Source organism: Lolium perenne, chromosome 4 (assembly GCF_019359855.2).
Source record: "Lolium perenne isolate Kyuss_39 chromosome 4, Kyuss_2.0, whole genome shotgun sequence".
NCBI lineage: Eukaryota > Viridiplantae > Streptophyta > Magnoliopsida > Poales > Poaceae > Lolium > Lolium perenne.
Window position 1 is genome coordinate 199,113,787 of NC_067247.2, and position 21,592 is coordinate 199,135,378.

Consider the following 21,592-nt stretch of genomic DNA (forward strand, 5'->3'; position numbering starts at 1 on the left):
GGTGAGAACCTTCACGGATGCTTCCTCCAGTTCAAACAGAAAAAAAAGTATGACTCGTCATGGCCTAGCTACATTACTGTATTTTCAGTTCAAGTCCTGGATTTCTGGACCAGAAGACTGATGTTTTCTTTTTCTAAGAATTTTTTTGGTCAAGTGCATTCGACATTTCTCAGCAACTTAATATTGTTCGTCCTATCTAGAGTCCTAAAATAGATAGTATTTTAATACACAACTTCAAATGTTTCTTCGAAAAGGAGGTTGAAACTCCATGTCTCTGCATTAAAATAATGCACTCAGTCTTTTATTTTGTTATATTCAACAAATTTGGAAACTCTAGAAGCAACCGCAACCGTCTTCCGCCGATCCATCTTCAGTATGGATCAAGGCATCACCTTGGGAGACTATCTTCTATGCTGCCATGACGGCAGACAACTCCATGATCGTGCATGTCTCCCTCGCCGAGAATCAATTGCTCCACGCCGCCGATACTCGCCACCATCGACATGGTAGATACCGCACTCCATCACGTGACGCCTCCAGAAAGCATCTATTCCAAGATGAGGCCCTAGGATGGAGAACGGCACCGCATCATCACCATTGTCCGCCCAGGAGATTTGGATCTAGGTTTCCCCCCAGAGGGACCTGGGGGACGAAAGGCGGGTTGAAGTAGTAATGCCTTCAACAAGGTAGCCACGCATAGATGTCACCATCGTCCGTCGTGACCATAGTCGAAGCCCTTTCAACGGCAACCGCATCTCCCAGTCTCGTAGCCAAGTAGATCGCCAACTTGCCACCATCACCGACCAACTCGCGGAAGGACGACTAAGGTCCGCCTTCACCACTCGCCTAACCCTATCACCGTACATCAAGGCAAATACCAGCCACATGCTGGTCAACCACCCAAAACCTCTGAAGCGGCCACAAGAGAATGTTCGGCCGTCGTCTTTTGCTACTACTTGACTATCTGTTAATTTTCTACTTATTGACATGGTACTTGGCAGCACTATAATTTTCGACTGTGAGTGCAACCAATCGAGTAATGCATGTCGTCATTTTTATCTTGGGCGGTCTTACAAAAGTAGGATAACACATCACTCTCGATGTATGTTACTCCCTCCGATCCTTAATCGACTTCACTTTGTCTAGATGCATTTTTTTGTCTAGATGCATTTGTTGACGGTTATGTATATGTCTAGATAAAATGGAGTTAATTAATTTGGATCGAAGGAAGTATTTTTTATCACAGGCATGTGCTTGATTATGCTATTTTCAAGACGGTTATGTATATGTTGAGTTGGATACTAAACATATTCAGGGAAAGGCCATGATTACCCTCATGCGGTGCATAGAGGGGTCATGTGACCAACATGTAATTCCTCATTTCCAAGTGCCCTGCCTTGTAGGGTTAGTCAAAGTCAAACTTATGATGTTTGACCATTGAAAAAATTAATATATATATATATATATATATTAATTTAGTTGATTGATAAAAGTTTTTACAAGCTTAAGACTAGACCGACACCCACCACTTACTCGAGACAACCACAACCAACTGCCCTGAGGCCGGTTAATATTATAACTAACGCCACCAAACAAAGCCTGAGCTAGATGCCACCCACTCACATAGGACATGACCACCACCTCAAGAGGGAATCTAACTCTACAAAGAAGGGGCATAATTGACACCTTCCTCTCCAGGAAAGGCGTCGTGGACCGTCGGCCTTACAGTACCGCCAGTGTCAAGACGTCTGAACCATTGGCCCGCGGCTCGTATCCTAAGCCCTTGACCGGATTAATTTAGACTAGCCATAGTGCTAGTATCATAGCTAGTATCATGTATCCTAGCCCCACCAAAAATGCTGATGTGGCAAGTAATTATGGATGAGAGAGAAGATTAGAGTATCATAGGTAGATACTGTATCATAGCGCACATCACGAAAAAAGTTAGTATCAATACACAAATTTGTATTGGGATTCTACAAATCAATTAATATAGCAAAACTATGATACTAGTCTATGATACTATGCATTATGGATCTAGTATCATACAAAAGTATCATATAGATACTACCATATGATACTACCCACTATGGCCAGCCTTAGGCCACATGGAGTATTAAATTCAATTTTATGGCATACTCATGCCATGTTATTAATTATGCTTAGAAGGCTATTGACTACCACCTTCGTTTCAATGAATAAGACGCACGCGTATTTTAAGATAAACTTTGACCATAAAAATGGTGCGATAAAATCTTGATTATATTATATGGAATTAGTGTCGTTGAATTCGTATTGAAGAGACCTGTTTAATGATATTAATTTCAAACAAATAATATTTATCTATTTGAAGTAATTATTTGTCAAACAAAAAAGTCGTAAACGAGGGACACTTTATTTCTTAAACCGGAGGTAGTACAATATTCTAGTGCTTTGACCCAAGGGAGACCATAATGCAACTTGTTCAATCCTGCCGTGCAAAGGCTTCAAACAAACCTTGTAGTAGTAGTACTGGTAGTGGGGTAGTCCAAAAGCGCTCGCCGCGTCGCATCGGAGCAAGTCAATAAATATAACGTGCTCTGAGTTCAGTTTAGGTGTATAATCGAATATTAAGATCAGCTTGTTATGCCAAAACCATAATGCGCCTGGGCACACAGGAGGATGCACCCCAAAAGGTACTCCTAGAGTCCTACATTATTATTCTCTTCTTCTTTTCTTCATGCAGTTCCGTTCTATAGTATTCCTCCCCTTCATAATTATTTCATGTTCTGGGTTGAATCAAAATAAAAATTCATAAAATTCGATTAAATATCTGGAATAAATATTAATATTTAGAATATAAAATTTATTGGATTAAAATCTTTATAAAATATGTTTAAATTATATGCATTTGATATTATGAATGTTGGTGTTTTCTTTTAGTCTTGGTTAAACATTACAAATTTTAAACTTAAACTAAATCTAGAAGGTGAGGTAATTATGAAGGGAGAGAGTACTATGTTGGCATAGCTACACACAAGTTCACGACAATTTTGAGTTCTAAATGTGGCATTTTTCTGTTGGAATATACACATTACATTTTGCTGTGAAGTGCATATGGAACTCCGGATTAAGCCATGTGTAATCCACACACGCAATCTTTTAACCAAGATCTGCAAGACTTCATTGCAAAGAAATCCCAAATGGTAAAAGCAACAACAACAAAAACTGAGTCCATGCGTATACACCTGTTTCTCTCACTTCCATGCGTAAAGAAGGCAGGGAGAGAAGAGTCCCTTTGTTGTTTCAGGAAAGAGGAGAGAGAGAGAGAGAATTGAAGGAAGGAAGGCAGAGCAAGGCGGAGGAGTCCAGCAGAAACGCACGCCCCTCTTTTCATCTCCTTCCCCTCCAAGCCTCCCCAATAAAATCTCCACATATATCTCCTCCAACTTCCCCCCTCACCGTTGGGATCCTTCACGCCCGATCGTCTTGCCCTAGTTCCTCCTGGACTTCTCCGTCCGCAGCCCCCCTTCTCGAGGTTGCTCCTCCTGCTAGTACTACTACTTCCGTTCTTTCTTGCTGGTACTGATTTTGGTGGGGAATCGCGGATCGGGTTAGATCGGGTTCGCTGCCTGTTTTGATCGGTCTCTCCGACTCGGTTCTTCCCGAGGTTGGATTGTTCGTGGCGGGTTCCCTTGGTTCCGTGTTCCCGGTGGGGGATTGCGCCCTGTTTCCGCGGTGATCGGGGGTTTTTCTGGGGGTTTTGACATCAAAATCCAACCTTGTTTTTAGGGCGATTACGCGGTGGATCGCTCGCCCCTGCATTTTATGAGAACTTTTGTCATCTCTGAGTAATCCGCTCGTGGATTTGGACCACTTTGCTGAAAAAAATTGTGGATTATTTTGGTTTTCTTCCCCTACTACTTAGTTCTGATTTTCGTATACATGTGCATTGTCTGATGGCATCTCTCTGGGGCTGTAGGGATCATATTGTGGCCTTATTCTTTCTGTTAGACATCAAAAAATCATTTAGATTTGTCCTGCGTCCGTCCAAATCTTTCTGTGGGTTGTTCAAGACCTGCTGTCTTGTGTGTAGCCCCTCTGTCCTGTTCACACGTGGTTTTTGCCTCTGCTTCTATGCGCGTTCCGCAGTGCTTTCATCACCTACGTTTGTAACATGAAACTCCTGATACTGCAGGACCCTTGCCTCTACCTGCATTGTCTGATTTGTGCCGTAAGACAGAGTGTTTCGCATATCATCCTCTTCCTGACATGGGGGATTCACAGAGTAATCAGGATGGTTCCAAGTTCGGAGCTTTTACTGACAGGAGTGCTGCATTGGGTAATGCTGATGACATAGGGATCCACTACATGGGTGGTGCTTCTTCAGAGGCAGGGAGAGCTTCTCTAAAGATGAGAAGGCCGCTACAGCCTTCTCCACAGTTCATGATGTACGATGGTGCGATGAACAACGGAAGCAACCAAAGTGATGTGGGGTTCTCTCATTCTGACGCTTTACCCGACGAGCAGTCTTTGGCATCAGCTTTTGGGGACATGAGCTTCAACAATCACACGGCTCACTCTCCCGCAAGTCCCAGAGATTTTGTGCCAGTAAATGGGTACCATCCGCTTGTCCCTGCAAGCGTTCAAGATGATTTCAGGTCTCTAGAGTTCACTGCTCAACATGTCAATCACAAGCCAGACGGGCTAACTGTTGAACACCAAGAACGAGCCCATAGATTTTCACCGCGCTTCAGGGATTTTTCAAATGACTATGGTATGCACAACCTTGATACTTTCTCCAGTGCTCCTTACCAGCAGTCAGTTATGTCTGCTTCACCCGTCGAGCAGCAGTTTTATATGGATGGGCAGTCTCAGATGCATGCATCTCAGGGTCACCAGTTTTTTGGTTCAAACATCATGTGGCAGCAGTATGGTGTGGAAGCACCAAGATACCCCGTGATGCAGCCACATTATGTTTACCCACACGTGCAACAGGTTGCTGGATCAGATGTTCGTCGAAATAGGAGACATCTACAGGCTACAGCTCGTGCTCCTACAAATGCCACATCACATACTGAAGCCCCTAATGTTCGTCGACTGGGAATTGGAATTGAGGATCCTTACTCTAATGCTTCTGCTTTCCACAAGAGAAATCACCAGCTGCAAAGCACATATTGGAACAGTTTTCCTGGGACATTGTATGCTGACAGTTCATGTGGCAGTAGCAACTTCCATCAGCAAGTTGACAAGTTTTCCCATCCATATGACCTGAACTCTTTATCTAATGGTTTCTCATACCATCAGATTTCAGATAATCTCAGCACTGCAAGTTATCAAGAAAAGGTCCTGATGAGGTCTGATTGGGTAAATTCAGCAAGAAGTCACGACTTTACTCCTTCAATAAATGGTTACATTGTTAGGGATCGAAGAATTAGTAATACACATAACAATCTTGATATCCAGAGTAATGATACCTCCCATCTCGACATGCTGAATTCCCAGTTTCTGTCCTTGGTCATGAAACCACGTGAGCTGAATTATAATTCAGTTGATGAAGTTGCTGGAAGAATCTATATGTTGGCTAAGGATCAGAATGGCTGTCGCTTTCTGCAACAAGTATTTGCTCAAGGCACTGAAGAGGATATTGAAAAAGTATTTTCTGAAATCATTGATCATATTGGTGAACTTATGGTGGATCCATTTGGCAACTATTTAGTGCAGAAGCTGCTTGAGAGGTGCAGTGATGATCAACGGATGCGCATATTATGCGAAGTTACCAAAATGCCTGGGAAGCTTATTGCAGTTTCTTGCAACATGCATGGGTATGAGCAATGATCTGAACATTTGTTTAATTTTCAATAGTTATTGCTTCTGTTTCTTACCTCTTAGGAGAAAATATTCAGGACTCGTGCAGTGCAGAAGATCATTGAAACTATAAATAATCCAGATCAAGTTTCGAAGGTTGTTTCTGCACTGTGTCCTGGAGCAATCCATTTGATGCTAGATCCTAATGGCAGTCACGTCGCAAACCGATGCCTACAGAAATTGTTACCTGACTCCAAAGCGGTAAGTATTTGCTGGTCAGCGGATTCAATTCTGGTATTTTTTGTATCTTTACACATTGTATATGTATTTGTATTATCTGTATTAAATAATGTATATAGAATATTGATTCCATGGGCATGAGCAATATTTGTATTATTCGTATTAGCTATGTCAAAGTAAAATGAATTGGCACAAGTTCCTATTTTTCTTAGGCTCTTTGTAATAATGTTCTATTTTGCTTGACATAGCTAAATATCTAAATGATTAATAAATAAGAGCATCTTGGATCGGGCACTGATTCTTTCTGATGCATTTTACTTCTTATCATCCATTTTGGACTCTGACTTTTGTGGATACTTTATAATTGCTGCAGTTCCTTCTTGATGCTGCCACATTGCACTATCTTAAACTAGCTACACACCAACAAGGCTGTTGTATCATCCAAAAATGCATTGAACATTCAGATGATGAGCAGAAGTACAAGTTGTTGAGCAATATTACTTCCAGTGCTCTTGCTCTTTCGGATGATCAGTTTGGGTATGCCAGTCTTTTTTGCTTTCTCCTTTTCAATAGCTACTCTTAAGTAGTCGTCTGCATAATTATCTTTAACCATGCCTTTTGGAAATAATATATGTCGTAATTTCCTGCAGGAACTATGTTATTCAGTCCATTCTTAACCACGACATTGGATGGGCAACATCCAAAATAGTGGACGAGCTGAAGGGTCACTATGGGTATTTATCGATGCAGAAGTGTGGTAGCCATGTGGTCGAAAACATTCTGAGGCGAGCACCGCAGCACAAGCGTGACCAAATCATTGATGAACTTATGAATGATCCCAATTTGCTGCATATCATGGTTGATCAGTTTGGCAATTTTGTTATTCAAACAGCTCTTGAACATTGCGAGGTAAATGCAGTGTTGTATCCCCAGTCATAAGAACTCCCTGTGTAAATTCTTACTGGAGGTTGTTTATTCTTTATTGTGCAGGGTGTGCGATATAACGCCTTCGTCGAAACTATTAGACCACATGCTGCTGCAATGCAAAGCAACATGTATGGGAAAAGGGTTTTATCAAAAACATACCTCAAGAACAAGCAACACCGAGTTGGAGTTTTGTAGACTACCACAGTTCAGACCACTTGTACCAGGAACTACTCTGAATGTATAATGATGTTATGTGATGTGATGAGATAAGATAAAACAAATCAGATCTAGAATAGTATATTTACGCACGTAGAATTAGTAACTGTTAGTTGTACTGCCAGGCCGATATGCTATGTAGCTCGTTCTATCTGCCAAATTGTGGTTTATCAGTAACATTATGTATCAACTGGTTACATGTTGAGTTGTATCATCTTCAGAGCTACTCTATGTGATCTGCCATGTAGCTCGTTTGTATCGGCCAAATTGTGTGGTTTATCAGTAACATTTTGTATCAACTGGTTACGTGTTGAGTTGTATCATCTTCAGAGCTACTCTATCTGATCTGCCATGTAGCTAGTTGTATCGGCCAAATTGTGTGGTTTATCAGTATAACATTTTGTATCAACTAGTTACGTGTTGAGTTTTATCATCTTCAGAGCTACTCTATTCTATTCCTAGATGTTTCCATTCGATGCTGACTTGATGAACTCTGTAATCAAATTTTGTATGAACATGAACAAATATTGACACAACCTCCGTTCCAGTGAATAAGGCTATTCCTGTCCTGGATGTTTCCACTACATGCTGAGTTGAAGTCTGCAATCAAATTTGGTATGAGCATGAACAAAATATGCACATTCTATATCTTTAGAATACTTGAGGCCACAGGTAACAGATCAAGTCCATATGTTTCTTGCAACCAAGAGATATTGTTTCTCGCAACTGATAGATGCTCTTCCTCGTAGGAATACCATAACATGCTTCCCTCAAGCTAGGCAACACATCTCTGTAATTACCACAGTAATAAAAGAACAAGCTAATTCAACTTTGGAGAAGGGATAAACGATGAATGCATGACTTAAAGATACAAAGGATCTGTTCAACAGAGAATTCGACTTCCCACACATACGCAATTGAGTGCACTCAGCTAACTTAACATAAGGTTTACAAGAACACTATAGTTTCCAGCTGAGCCATGTAGAACATGATGTCAAACAAACATCAAACTAAAACTAAATCCTAATATCTGCCGCGTCCTCTGAATCCACGCCCTCCACCCCTGGGAGGTCCACCACGGCCCCTTGGGGCACCTCTTCCACGGAATCCACCACGGCCACCACGAGCACCACCTCTTCCACCACGGCCACCACCTCGAGAAAATCCTGTAGTCGAGCCCCTTCAAAAAGTAATAAGAAAATAAAAGCAGGGTTATACAACTAATTAAGTGTTACAAGCTGTAACCAGATAAATTGTGAACATTTTAGTTTGTTTCTCATATATATGCATTTACCACATAAAAACAGAATAACATTGAAGATTCAATGTAAGGTGAACAACTCCAGTAGTATGCAGTTGATTTTGCAACGCATACCTAACATGGCATACTAAGATATGTGCAGCATTTTTAGCTTATTAAGGCTACACTTATTTCATAACACCAAGAAAGACAATATCCTCTTTTAGAGAGCTTAGTATAGAAGTTTAACATGGTTTAAACTGCACTGGTTTAATGTTTGAAGAGGCAGTTGAACGTTACCAATTTACTAAAGGTAAAAAAATAGCAATTGATGATGTTATCTGGAATTGTTCCATAATCAAGACCGACTAAGCAAAGAAATGAAAAGGCAACGGTTAGCTCAAGGTCATACTTTGGCTGTGGCAGGAAGCGCGAGAGAGGCAGCAGCTTCATGGGGTCAATGAAGAACTTGTCACCTTGGTTGTAGGATGTTGCAATGACCCCCTCAAACATCTTGACCGAGAAAAACTGCAGAGACAATACAGTAGTATAAGATATATGCAGCATGAGCAGGTGACAAAATTCAGAGCAGAAAACTCAAAGAACAAGTACTGGAAGTGCCAACAATCAGATACGGCAGTTTATAAGTTGCACCCCATTGTCAAAAAAGTTACTTCAATGAGATAGGCAAACAGCCACAACATTTTAAACTGTAAACGGATAACTTATTCAGTTGGATGAAACTCAAACGTCTTGTTCAGATTCATGAGTTGGCCATTAAAATCTAAGCTGCAACCTACTAGCGCCAGCGAAGCAGTAGAGCGAGTGATATAAGTAGGCGGAAGCGCTCACCGATTCGTTGATGGGGCCGAAGATCTCGTCGACCTTGCCGATCTGGGTCTTGTTCTGGAGGTAGATGGGCGCGTTGAAGTAGGGCACCTTCTCGTTAGTCAGCTTGGTCACGGCGTCGCCCTCGCACGCGTGCACGAACGTCGACACCTCTGCATAAACAAAATCAGCGAAACACCGCATCAAACTCACCGGCATCCTAAAAAGAAGAAAGGGCTTTTGTTACTCAAGGGTTGGGAGAAAGCACGTACCGACGACCTCGGCCGGAGGGCCCTCGTCGCGGAAGCCGCCACCTCCGCCGAAGCGGCCCCCGCCGCCGCGGCCGCGGCCGCCACCACCGAAGCGGCCGCCGCGGTCACCGCCGCGCCCGCGGAAACCTCCGCCGCCTCTGGGTGGCCTCATGGTGTTGGGGAGAGAGAAGTGGCGGCGGGAGGGAGGAAGGGTTTCGGCGCGGGAGGCGGCGACAAGGATGGGGAGGGAGGAGGGGTTTATTAGGGTTTTAGAGGAGGAGGCTTGCGGTGCGGGGTTATGGTGAGGTTGTGTGGCACACTGGCGGATGGGCCCTCGCGTGGTCTCCTTCCATTGGCCGTTGGATCGTTTCTTCCCGTGGGGAGGGCCGTGTGGACGGTGGTTGATCGATGCCCAGGGTTTTTCACTGATTTTGGCACCACGTCACACCTATACAAGGGAACTTGCCGGTCGACTCAGTTGAGACTGGGGCTTCCATAATCCCAACTCCAAAATACGCCAAAAGTTATGTGAATGAATTCCTAAAGGCAACATGCATTACAAAGTTGAAACTCAACAATGGCCCTTCACAAAGTTTTATCCTTTTATCATTCGCACTTGTCTTTTCACGATGACTATCATTTTCTCGAGCAAAATGATCGATGCTACTGCTCGCCTTTTCATATTTCTTCTCGCGATGTTGTCCTTTTATTCGCATCAACAAAGCGATACACCTTGTAGCACCTCAGGTCGTGGTCACATCCACGACAATATCTATAGATGAAGATAGGCCATGGTTTAGGATACACTTGCAATTGTGCATGGGGTAAAGATAATAATACGCCCTACATGAGTCATGTTCAAAATAAGGATAAATATTGTGGTCAACACATTCTAATTCTCTACAACTTTTACGAGCTACTACGACTGTAGACGTTGATCCACTACCACACCTCTGCAGCCAGGGTGTTAAGCAGTCGTTAAATAATTAAATAGATCAAAGCATTACACATAGTGACGTTGCCACGACCCCAAGTGGATCGCATGTCCTCTATTCTACCAAACCCTTATGTCATTGGCTTTCGATCTAGAGGTTGAAGCACCGCCCATACCCCTCAATACCTTGATCGATCCTCGGAACTTGGGTACCTGACAAGTCTTTTAGATCGAGACAAAAGATAAACAAGGACAAAATTCTATTCGAACTCACCACAATATTCCCATGTTAAAAGATGCATATTACATGCTGCTAGGCTTCACCCAAGCTCGCAACCCGTAAGGACTACTCACTCATAACGAGATCGAAGATCATAAACATTGCAAAGATGCATTCAATATAAATATCAAATAGTCTTACAATATTGCCAATCGCGGAGAGAGAGTTTACAAGTAGATTGACTATGGCTATGGAGGTGGAGAAATGGACGTGGAGATGATGACGGTGACGGTTCCGCGATGGATCTCCTCGTATCTGATGTGGTGTTGGCGACCACGACTCCCTCCTGTTTTGCGATGTCTGGGGATCGAATTATATAGGGGCCTATTCACGGAAGTTGGTAGGGTTGACTTGGCCGAGGTGGTGGCACCCAATATGGGCAGCCATACAGGTAGAATCTTCCTGTATCACTGCTCGTTAAAGCTCTTTGGAGGTCTTCCTTGTGAGGCCTTTGACTTGGGAGTATTGAAAAGTCATGATTCTTCGTTAATTTGCCCATACTTCACCATAAAAGTATAAATTCCTGAAAGAAAATAATTAAAGAGAAGATTTCCACATCACGGTGGTAATTAGTCATTACTACCTCCGTTTCAAGGAATAAGGCGCACGCGCATTCCAAGACGAACTTTGACCATAAAAATTTAGCAACAAAATCTTGATTATATTATATGTAATTAGTATCGTTGGATTCGTATTGAAAAATACTTTTTAATAATACTAATTTCATATAAACAATCCTTATCTATTTGAAGTAATTCTTGGTCAAACAAAAAGCTCGTAAAACGAGGGCGCCTTATTCCTTGAAACGGAGGTAGTAGTGGCAAAGATAGAGAGATATTATATCAATTTCTTGACAAACATGAGATTTAAACATGGAGTATAGATGTTGGATTATACATATATCATTTATTATGTCATATTCCATCATAATTGATTCATGTTAGTGATCTTAGTATCGCAGACGAAGCCATGGTCGGTTGATGGTAGCAAGGGTACGTATAGTTCTTGTAGATAGGCCAATTTCTCAGCGGGATATGGATCACAAGAATAGTGGGATTTCTCCTAGGTTGAAATTCAAAACGTTGTTGGAATTTAAGGTACAGATCAATAAGAAGTTCTCGGTTAACCATCATCTCTCGGTTAACCATCATCTCTCTGTAACAGGGTGATCATAAAGGTGTAGTTGGGAATTCTAAAGGGATGGGTTGAGGCGTATGTGTCAAGAGAGGGATTTGTTTGTATGCGTGAGGGAATATACAATGGGCCCACTCGGTGAGGTTACATCCAAGTTGCAATACATGACTAGGTCCTAAGGATGGAATCACACAAGAACGAGTTGAATAGCCTTGTCGGTAACGAGATCGGACTAGGTATCTTCATATCGATGACCAAGTCTCGGACGATTACCTGTACCGAAGTAACAAAGGGAAATGGATTCGACGTAATGGTTCAAACGATGATCACATCTTCGTAGAATACATAGGAGGTCATTATTGTTCCCCATAACGCCCTGGTGTTCATTGATTGAAGATTGTCTCGATCATGTTTGTGTCATTCTTGAACCGTACGGAAACACACTTACGGGTTCAATGAAACTTAAGATTGTTTTGGATTCATTGGAAACACCAGAGAATGGAGAAGAGAGAATCAGAAAGGGTTCTGGGAGGATCTGGAGGATATTCGGAGTGGTTCGAGAGGTGCCTTGGATCATCAGGAACTAAATAATAGGTATAAAATATTAATTAATTAATTGAATTAATATTAAATATTTATTACTTAAATTAATTAAAGGTGCAACCCACCTTAAATGGGCCCATCGCGGAGGGGAGCCCATTAAGGGGTCGGCCGAACATGCGCTTTTGTGGGGGGGGGGGGGGCTAGGGTTTAGGAGTGGGGGCCTCATGGGCCATTGGTGGCCTAGCCGTCCACCCTTATAGGGTTTTGGGACGCACCCCATGCCCCCTTCCCCTCCCCATATATAAGGTGGAGGCATTGGGAGGAGGAGGGAACACAACTCCCTCTCTGGAGAAAAGGAGATGCCTCTTTAGGCGCCTCCTCACCTCTCTCTATTTCTCTCTCCACACATGGTTCCTCGAAGAGCTGCACACGGAGGGAGTACTCCACCCAGTATGCGGGAGCGATGCCGCGATTTATATTTAGAAGATCTACTTCCGTACCTTTGCTGGATCTGAGGCTGCGAGCGCCGTTGATCAATGCATGTGTGCGGAACTACGAGGTATTGCACTTGCGGCACTCAAGGTCGTACGTGAGGACTTCTACTCGACCCTGAGGTCGGCGCCAAGTACAACTACATCAACCACGTTCTAGCGGAACGTTATTTGCTTTCGATCTATGAGGGTACATCAACGAAACCTTCTCTGTTACTACATTACTCCTAGACAGATATGGGCAATCGCGTTGCGTTAGTTAGATTTTTTTGTTTTCTGCTACGAACCCCAACACGTACAAGGTGGTTCACTCGGATGTCAAGAAATGCTACATGGTTAAATGTGAAGAGGATTCATGTCCATGAATTGTGCATGCAATACCTTTGACGAAGGGAGGACCCGCTTGGCACATATCTAGTTGTGTAGTAACTCACATATGCCGATGATTTTTTTTGATGGCAAGGACGAAGTACGACCACCGAAGACTCAAGTCCGAGTTCATCGCTTACAACCTTTTCAAAAAGATCTTGTCACTTCCAACGATGATCACTAAGTTTGTCCAGGATCTTGTGAAAGCCCGCTGATCCATGTAAAATGCATGCATGAACTTTGTCCTTTATTAGAATAAACTCCCACATATTTGCAATATATATGATGATAATACCATGTTTTACATTGATTTATGGGAATTTACTAGTGATCCCCTTTATTTGGTTTATAACTCTGCATAACAGGAATTCCCTGTTTTGTGTATTTTTCACTTTCAGAGACCTATACAGAGTCGGATTGAGCTAGGATTTCTAGAGGGTCATTTTTTCATTGGGAGAAGCAGCATGGGCCCTGGAAGATCACCTCGAGAGGCCTAAGGCCCAAAAGAGGGTAGGTGGCGCGCTCAGGCAACTCATGCTCTTTTTGTAAGGGTATATTGCCCCTATGTGTGGTTTTGGTAATTAGTGACAACCCCTATGGACTAATGTTTTCATTGAGTTTATATGAAGGAATATTCCATGGGTACGACTTGTAGTCCATGTGTTGGATTCAAGTATGGATGCCATTATGATAAGCGATATACCTTGGGTATCGGCATCAAGATCATCGATTTGAAGTCATATATGTGATATGATCAAGAAGAAGAAATTAAGATGGAGTTCTTATGTGGAACTCAACATTTTCCATGCTCTAGCTTATGTGTTAAGCAATGAATGATCAAGATCTAGAGTGCTTGATTCCAAGTGAAGAACTCAATATATGGCTCTAAGTCGGTGTCATGATAGGCTCAGAAGTTTAGCTATGGTTGACTAAGATTTAGATCATGCAAACAAATGAAGAGTTCTTTATACACCTCAAGATATTATGATAGAGCATGAGAAGGTACAAGGTTGATCAATACAAAGAACGAAGAATAGATTCAAGTTTGGTCAACACATGAAGCATGAAGAATGTGTCACGTGAAGTGTCATGTGGTATGGTAAGCCTTGTCAATTATGCTTCATGAACTAACCCATCATATATGTGCCCTTCTGTTGTCTATGTGGGTTAGGTATCTTTCCATGGGCATGCATCAAAAGTGAGATCTCATATAGCCCATGAGAGGATGACATCAAATGGTGATCGTCATCAAAAGGTTGAGTTGGGCAAGTTCAAGTTGAGCATATCGAGAGTATCATATGCTTGAAGCTTGTCGTCCATTTGGTGATAATGGACATGTGAAGATGTGCATCAATGGATCTTTCCCATCATAGTGTATGGGGGAGCATTTGTAAGTCTTCACGAAGCAACAATGAACAAGTGAGGCATTTCGACTTAAGTGGAGCTTGAAGAGTTATCATCAAGATCAAGCGGGATGCGCAAGGCAAAGGTATGGTGTCGAGGGTACTCCTCGGCAATGCCCTCTGTTCGGGGCTTAGGGTTGATGGAATCCTGTAGGCTGACACGAGACATCGGTTAACAGACAAGCGGGGAGAGCGATTTACCCAGGTTCGGGGCCCTCGATGAGGTAAAACCCTTACGTCTTGCCTGTCTGATCTTGATTATGAAAATGTCGGGATACAATGGGGTGCCGAAGGTTTCGGCTATGATCTCCTCGAGAGGCTAAGTTCTACGTGGACCTAGCTCTAGACTTGCGGTGGCTAAAGTTGCTAAGATTGATTGTGTCCCTCGGCAGCCCCTCTCCTGGCCCTTATATAGGGAGCCAGGTCTCAAGAGATCTGTCGGGGTACGACTAGGTTATAAAAGACCCTAGTTCTAAACTTTCCTTGCTTGATCCTTTTCTTTGTCTTGTTCTTCAAGGAATCTTCTTCGGCACCACCTTGCCATCGGGTGTCTTCATGGGCCTCCAGTTGGGCCGCATAGGATAGGGCACTAACAGTTACCCGAAGGGTAATGCCCACGTCAGTAGCCCCCGAGTGTCTAGCCGAAGATATTTCGGGTAGAGACTAAAGCATGCCTCCACCGAATGTTCTTCTCTCTTGATAATTCTTGTTCTCCTTGTAACAACATCATCTTCTTTTATCGGGTGCGCGTCCAGCGCTCCCGATGGGAGTAGCCCCCGAGTCTAGGTACGGATACTTGCAATCCGTGCGTAGACTCAAGTTGTGCCACTCGAATGTCTTCTTCTGCCGAAGGTTTCTACAAGTCTTCATAGGTCATCCGATACATTTGCACCAGGGCTTCAATATTTTAAGCAAGGTTTAATGCGTAAAGGATATTGATTAACGTGCCCAGCTTTGTTGGTTAACTGCCGATGGCAAAACAACGTTACCCTCACAAAATCAAGTCCCCGGGCATGATCCTGGAGTGCAAAAAAGTTTGTCGGGTGCGCGTCTAGCGCTCCCGATGGGAGTAGCCCCCGAGTATGGGCACGGGCGCTTGCGACCGGGTGCAGACTCGAGCCGAATATTTTTTCAAATATTTTGTTCACGTCCTTCTTCGTAGGAAAGTCTTCGAGTTCAAGTTTATCGGATACGCGTCCAGCGCTCCCGATGGGAGTAGCCCCCGAGTCTAGGTACGGATGCTTGCAATCCGTGCGTAGACTCAAATTGGCCATCCGACAGTTTTGACTTTTCTTCGAGTACCTCAAGCGAGCTTCGCAACGTTACTGATGACGTAATTGCTGTTGCAGTTCTGACTAACAGGACGCGACCTGTCGGGCCCATCCTACTTCTGTGTGGTTCGTTTTAGGAAATGACCACCACTTGCATGCAGTTACCAAGGTGACTTCTCGATTTTTGTGATTGATGATGAGGAAAAGTCCCCTTCATAAATTGGAAACAACGACACGTGCCCGCTCAATCCTCAGGCTTCCTTGTACTTTATAATCTCTCGCGGCAAACTCTCCCCTTTCCATACTTCATCCTCGCGTCCTTTTCCTCTTCATTCATCTTCTTCACCTATAGCTATTGCGCCGCCGCCGCCGTTTCCAGATCTTCCTCAGATCCCAAAATGGTGAAGAAGAAGAACCCCACTTTCGCCACCAGTGCTGCGAGCAGCGGCGCCGCCGCCAAGACTTCTCCAAATCTGTCGAGGAGAGGCACGCCAGATGCTCCTCCTCCATCTCCAGCGCCGCCAGCGCCATCGAGCTCCACGGCTGGGCCCAACCCCGGCGATTGGCCGGTGTCCACTACTACAAAGTGTGATGAGAAGAAGGCTCGGAGCCTTGGATTAATTTCTTCTGACGAGGGGAATGTTATTCTTCCAGCTGCGATTTCGCAGCCCAATCCCCCCGCCGGTTTTACCGTGATGTTCTTATCTTTCTTGTATCGAGGTCTTTCGCTCCCTGCTCACAAATTCCTTCACCACCTCCTTCGAGTGTATGAGATTCAACTGTGGCAGTTGACTCCCAATTCAATCATTCATCTTGACATCTTTATCACCCTCTGTGAATCGTTTTTGGGCATTGAGCCCCACTTTGGTTTGTGGAAGAAGATTTTCTTTGTGAAAAGATTCAACACCAGTGGTGGATCTTTCGTCATCGGCGCAGTTGGGTTTGTTGCTCGCAAAGAAGTTAACTACCTCAACTTTCCAATGAAAGAGTCTATGCATGGATGGAGGTTGAAGTGGTTTTATATCAGAGACTCATCAGCAGTCGACTCCCAGCTCCCTCAGTTCTCCGATGTTCTAGAGGCCACACCCAAGAAGTCTTGGAAAAACATCCTTTCACCCGATGAAAAACCAATAGTCGATAAGTTGTTTGACAGATTCCTACGGATCAAAGGATCCGATGGTCAAACCATGATAGGTACGGAGGTAGCCACTGTGTTCTTGAAACGTTGAGTTCAGCCGATCATGTCTAGGGCTCATCCGATGTGGTTGTATTCGGGTCCCAAGGACGAGACTAGAGTAAATATCGCTGAGTTATCGGAAAAGGAACTGCTTGATGAAGTCCGACGCCTCACTCTCTTCAGCCAGGAAGATTCAATCCCACTGATATCTTCCCAATCATCATTCGATGCTGATCATCTACCAGCCGAGGTAAATTTTTCCCTCCGTGCTTTTATTGTGTTGTTCCTCTTGATTATTGTAACTGCCATTTATTCTCACTTGTTTTCTTCGACAGATCCCCTCGACTCCCGAACATTTGCAAGACATGTCGAACGATACTTCTGGGAAAACGGATTCCCCAGTCCCCGTAGGATCCCATACTGAAGGGAATGCAAGTCCAAAAGACGAACATGATGACCCAATGAATCTTGAAGCTCTCTTCATCAATCCCCAATCCCCAACCGATGACATAAGTGACAGAGCGGGGTCAATGCATGATGACGACGCTGATCGTGCTGCCTTTGTTGATACAGCTGCGGAGGAGGCCGAGGCGCTGCCTTCGAAGAGACCATCCGGCGGCTTTGCCGATGAAGATGATCTTTTCGATCTGTAAGTCCTTGCTTCTTTTTTTTCCAAGGTTGTGTTCTGTCTTTGCCATTCGTACTCTCTTTTAATCTTGCCAATTTTTCACTTTTATAGCGACGAAGGTTTCATCGAGCCTCTGTCCAAGAAGGCTAAATCTTGCACCATCTTGCCGAATCCCGCAGCCTCCGAGGCTTCGACCCCTGCTACAGCCCCCACGGCCCAGATGTCGACAGCTTCTTCCCTTTCCAAGGGGAAGGATATTCCTTCGACTGCTGCAGTTACAGCATCTGCTCCAGGAAAACATGTAAGCCTTTCTTGTTTTAATGCAATATCTCCCATGTGGACCTCGATCAAATTATTAGTCCGTTGATAATTAGTTCTCCATCTGATAATCATTTTTCTTTATTTCTTAAGGATTTGCGAGCTGTCATCTCTTCTCTGGAGGCTTTTGCCTCCCAATATATTTCTCTGGAAGTTGAAAAGGCCCAGCTGCAAAAGGAGGTCAAGTCTTATTCCTCGAAGTTGGAGGGCGCAATAAAAATGGCTGCCGAGGCTCGCCAAGAGGTTGACTCCTTAAAGGAGGAACTCGAGGGGCTGAAGAAGAGGCTGAAGGATGAAGAAGCATCCAGGCTAGCTGCCGAAGCTCGGGTGATCGAGAAGGATGATCTTCTTCGCCAATCTTCCTTGGCCTTGCTCAGTAATTCCCTTTTCGCTCTCTTATTGTTTTTTGCTCTGCAAATTTAATTCCTAGTTAATGAACTCCTCTTATTTCGTTTTTCACAGAGGCTGCTGACATCCCTACCGAGGCTCTGGACAAGCTCCTGAGTAATTCTTCGGCAAATACTCTGTCGATGACCCTTGCGTCTCACCAGCTTGTTCAGGACCTCTTTCAGAAGGGTAAAGGAGCCATGGCACGGATGCACTCGATGATCTTCCCCAAGATCGATCAAAACAAGACCTTGGGGCAGCTGATCGACGCTTTTGCTGTCAACACAAAGGAGGTTATCGAGGTATTCAAACGTACTTCGCGTACCTATGGTGCCCTCCTAGCCTTCCAGCTTATGATGGGTCATGGCTTCAAAGCCAATATTGAAGAGATGTCCAAAGAGCTGCCGAAAGAGCAAGATGGGCAATTTGTTGACTTGGGTGCTTTTAAGACCTCGGCACTTAAGTGTGCTCGCCAGCTCCTTGAGCTGGTCTCGGCAAATAAATCATCCATTGGTCCCAGCTTGTCAAACCAGACCCAGGCCCCCAGATCTTATTCTTGTAATTTTGCTCAGTTAAAACAATGTCCTGTCATAAGACTTCCATGGTTGTAACGAATTCCGAGTTGGCAATGTTGCCAGTGTATTGTTGTTATAATACTTTTATTTGCCCACTCCGGATGGGAGTAAATTCCAGTGTTGAATCCATATAATCCATCATGCCTTTTAACAATGTTTTGCAGGTTTTTCTGTTGGAGATATGCCCAAGAGGCAATAATAAATTAGTTATTGTTATATCTTAGTGTTCATGATAAATGTTTACATCCCATGCTATAATTGTATTAACCGAAACATTGATACATGTGTGTTATGTAAACAACAAGGAGTCCCTAGTAAGCCTCTTGTATAACTAGCTTGTTGATTGATAGATGATCATGGTTTCGTGATCATGAACGTTGGATGTTGTTAATAACAAGGTTATGTCATTGGGTGAATGATATAATGGACATACACCCAAATAAGCGTAGCATAAGATCAAGTCATTAAGTTCAATTTGCTATAAGCTTTCGATACATAGTTGCCTAAGTCCTTTGACCATGAGATCATGTAAATCACTTACACCAGAAGGGTACTTTGATTACATCAAACGCCATTGCGTAAATGGGTGGTTATAAAGATGGGATTAAGTATTTGGAAAGTGTGAGTTGAGGCATATGGATCAATAGTGGGATTTGTCCATCTTGATGACGGATAGATATACTCTCGGTCCTCTCGGTGGAATGTCGTCTGATTAGCTTGCAAGCATATGATTGGATCATAAGACATAACATACCACGGTACGAGTAAAGAGTACTTGTCGGTAACGAGGTTGAACAAGGTATGGAGATACCGATGATCGAACCTCGGACAAGTAAAATATCGCGTGACAAAGGGAATCGGTATCGTATGTAAATGGTTCATTCGATCACTAAGTCATCGTTGAATATGTGGGAGCCATTATGGATCTCCAGATCCCGCTATTGGTTATTGCTCGGAGAGGAGTCTCGACCATGTCTGCATAGTTCGCGAACCGTAGGGTGACGCGCTTAAGGTTCGATGTCGTATAAGTAGATTCGGAATATGAGATGGAGTCCGAAGTTTGTTCGGAGTCTCGGATGGGATCCAGGACATCACGAGGAGGTCCGGAATGGTCCGGAGAATAAGATTCATATAAGGGAAGTTAATTTCTAGGTTTCGGAAAAGTTCGGGATTTTTCCGGTGGAAGACCGGGAAGGTTCTACAAGGTTCTGGGGGGTCCACCATGGGGCCCATGACCTAGGGGGTCCAACATGGGCCGAGGGGGTGCATCCTAGCCCTAATGGGCTAGGGGCACATGCCCCTCAAGGCCCAAGTCGGCCACCCTTAGGGTTTTCCCCAAAACCCTAGGGGGGATCAACTTGGGGGGGAAGAATTCCCCCTCCCCCCTTTGGCCGCCGGCCCTAGATGGGTTTGGGGGGTTGGGGGCCACCCAAACCGACCTCCCCCCTATATAAACTGGGGAGGGGGCAGGGGGTCGGCCACCCTTCATACCCTAACCCTGGCCGCCCCTCTCTCCTCCACCGCAAGTCTGCTCCGGCTTGGCGAAGCCCTGCAGCTTTTCTCCTCCACCACCACCACCACGCCGTCGTGCTGCTGGAATTCTGAGGGGATCTACCACACCTCCGCTGCCCGCTGGAACGGGGACAGGATGGCTTCATCGACACCGTACGCACGACCGAGTACGGAAGTGCTGTCGGATTGCAGCACAGGATGCTCGACTACATCAACAACGAGATCTAATCTCGTAGGCTTTGGAAATCTTCGAGGGTTAGTCACACATGCATCTCATTGCTTCGATCTTCATAGATTAGATCTTGGCTCTTCCTAGATTGGATCTTGGTTTTGTTCTTGTTCACGGTAGAAATTTTTTGTTTTCTTTGCAACGAACCCATCAGTGGTATCAGAGACGTGTCTATGCATAGATCTGTTGCACGAGTAGAACACAATGGTTTGTGGGCATTGATGCTCTTGTTGTTTTTAGTTAGTGTACTTTGCATCTTGCGGGATGGTGGGATGAAGCGGCCCGGGCTAACTTTACATGACCGCGTCTCATGAGACTTACTCCACGCTTGACATGCAACTTGTATTGCATAAGTGGCTTTGCGGGTGTCTGTCTCTCCCACCATAGTGAAGATCCAATTTACTCTTTCTATTGACAACACTAGTATCACCGTTGTGGTTCATGTTCGTACGTAGATTGGATCTTACTCTAAAACCCTAAACCACGTAAAATATGCAAACCAAATTAGAGGCGTCTAACTTGTTTTTGCAGGGTTTGGTGATGTGATATGGCCATGATGTGATGATGATTATAATTGATGTATGAGATGTTCATTATTGTATTATGGCAACCGGCAGGAGCCTAATGGTTGTCTTTAAATTTGTTAAGACCTGCGTGTCTATTCATCTTGTAATAGCTTTATTTCAAGTAGTTGTTATAGTAGCTATAAGTGATGGACAACCATGAAGCGGCGCCATGGACCTTGGTGCAATGCTGGTGATGATGGATATCATGCTCATGTGCTTTGGAGATGGAGATCAAAAGCACAAGAATAAAGGCCATATCATATCACATATTATGAATTGCATGTGA

The 21,592-nt window shown here is 44.0% G+C and overlaps 2 protein-coding genes across 2 annotated transcripts; one reads left to right on the forward strand and one right to left on the reverse strand.

The window, feature by feature from the left end:
- Positions 1-3,295: 3,295 nt before the first annotated feature.
- LOC127295191 (uncharacterized) lies at positions 3,296-7,384 on the forward strand. Its single transcript, XM_051325092.2, has 6 exons — positions 3,296-3,517; positions 4,178-5,804; positions 5,886-6,048; positions 6,401-6,564; positions 6,678-6,936; positions 7,018-7,384. Exons 2-6 carry the CDS (start codon positions 4,252-4,254, stop codon positions 7,147-7,149), a joined length of 2,271 nt encoding a protein of 756 aa, XP_051181052.1. The 5' UTR covers positions 3,296-3,517; positions 4,178-4,251; the 3' UTR covers positions 7,150-7,384.
- A 629-nt stretch (positions 7,385-8,013) lies between these two features.
- Positions 8,014-9,741, reverse strand: LOC127295190 (putative H/ACA ribonucleoprotein complex subunit 1-like protein 1). Its single transcript, XM_051325091.1, has 4 exons — positions 9,511-9,741; positions 9,263-9,411; positions 8,823-8,938; positions 8,014-8,350 (listed from the first exon to the last, which is right to left on the reverse strand). The coding sequence occupies exons 1-4, from the start codon at positions 9,659-9,661 to the stop codon at positions 8,194-8,196; spliced, it is 573 nt and encodes a 190-aa protein (XP_051181051.1). The 5' UTR covers positions 9,662-9,741; the 3' UTR covers positions 8,014-8,193.
- Positions 9,742-21,592: the final 11,851 nt, after the last annotated feature.

Excerpts from the sequence above, each read along its gene's own strand:
- LOC127295191 (XM_051325092.2), top strand. The coding sequence starts at position 4,252 with ATGGGGGATTCACAGAGTAATCAGGATGGTTCCAAGTTCGGAGCTTTT. Across the intron at positions 6,049-6,400 it reads TGTTACCTGACTCCAAAGCG|TTCCTTCTTGATGCTGCCAC; the intron begins GTAAGTATTTGC and ends TAATTGCTGCAG. Across the intron at positions 6,937-7,017 it reads CAGCTCTTGAACATTGCGAG|GGTGTGCGATATAACGCCTT; the intron begins GTAAATGCAGTG and ends TTTATTGTGCAG.
- LOC127295190 (XM_051325091.1), bottom strand. The coding sequence starts at position 9,661 with ATGAGGCCACCCAGAGGCGGCGGAGGTTTCCGCGGGCGCGGCGGTGAC. Across the intron at positions 9,412-9,510 it reads CCCTCCGGCCGAGGTCGTCG|AGGTGTCGACGTTCGTGCAC; the intron begins GTACGTGCTTTC and ends TTGTTTATGCAG. Across the intron at positions 8,939-9,262 it reads TCGGCCCCATCAACGAATCG|TTTTTCTCGGTCAAGATGTT; the intron begins GTGAGCGCTTCC and ends TTGTCTCTGCAG.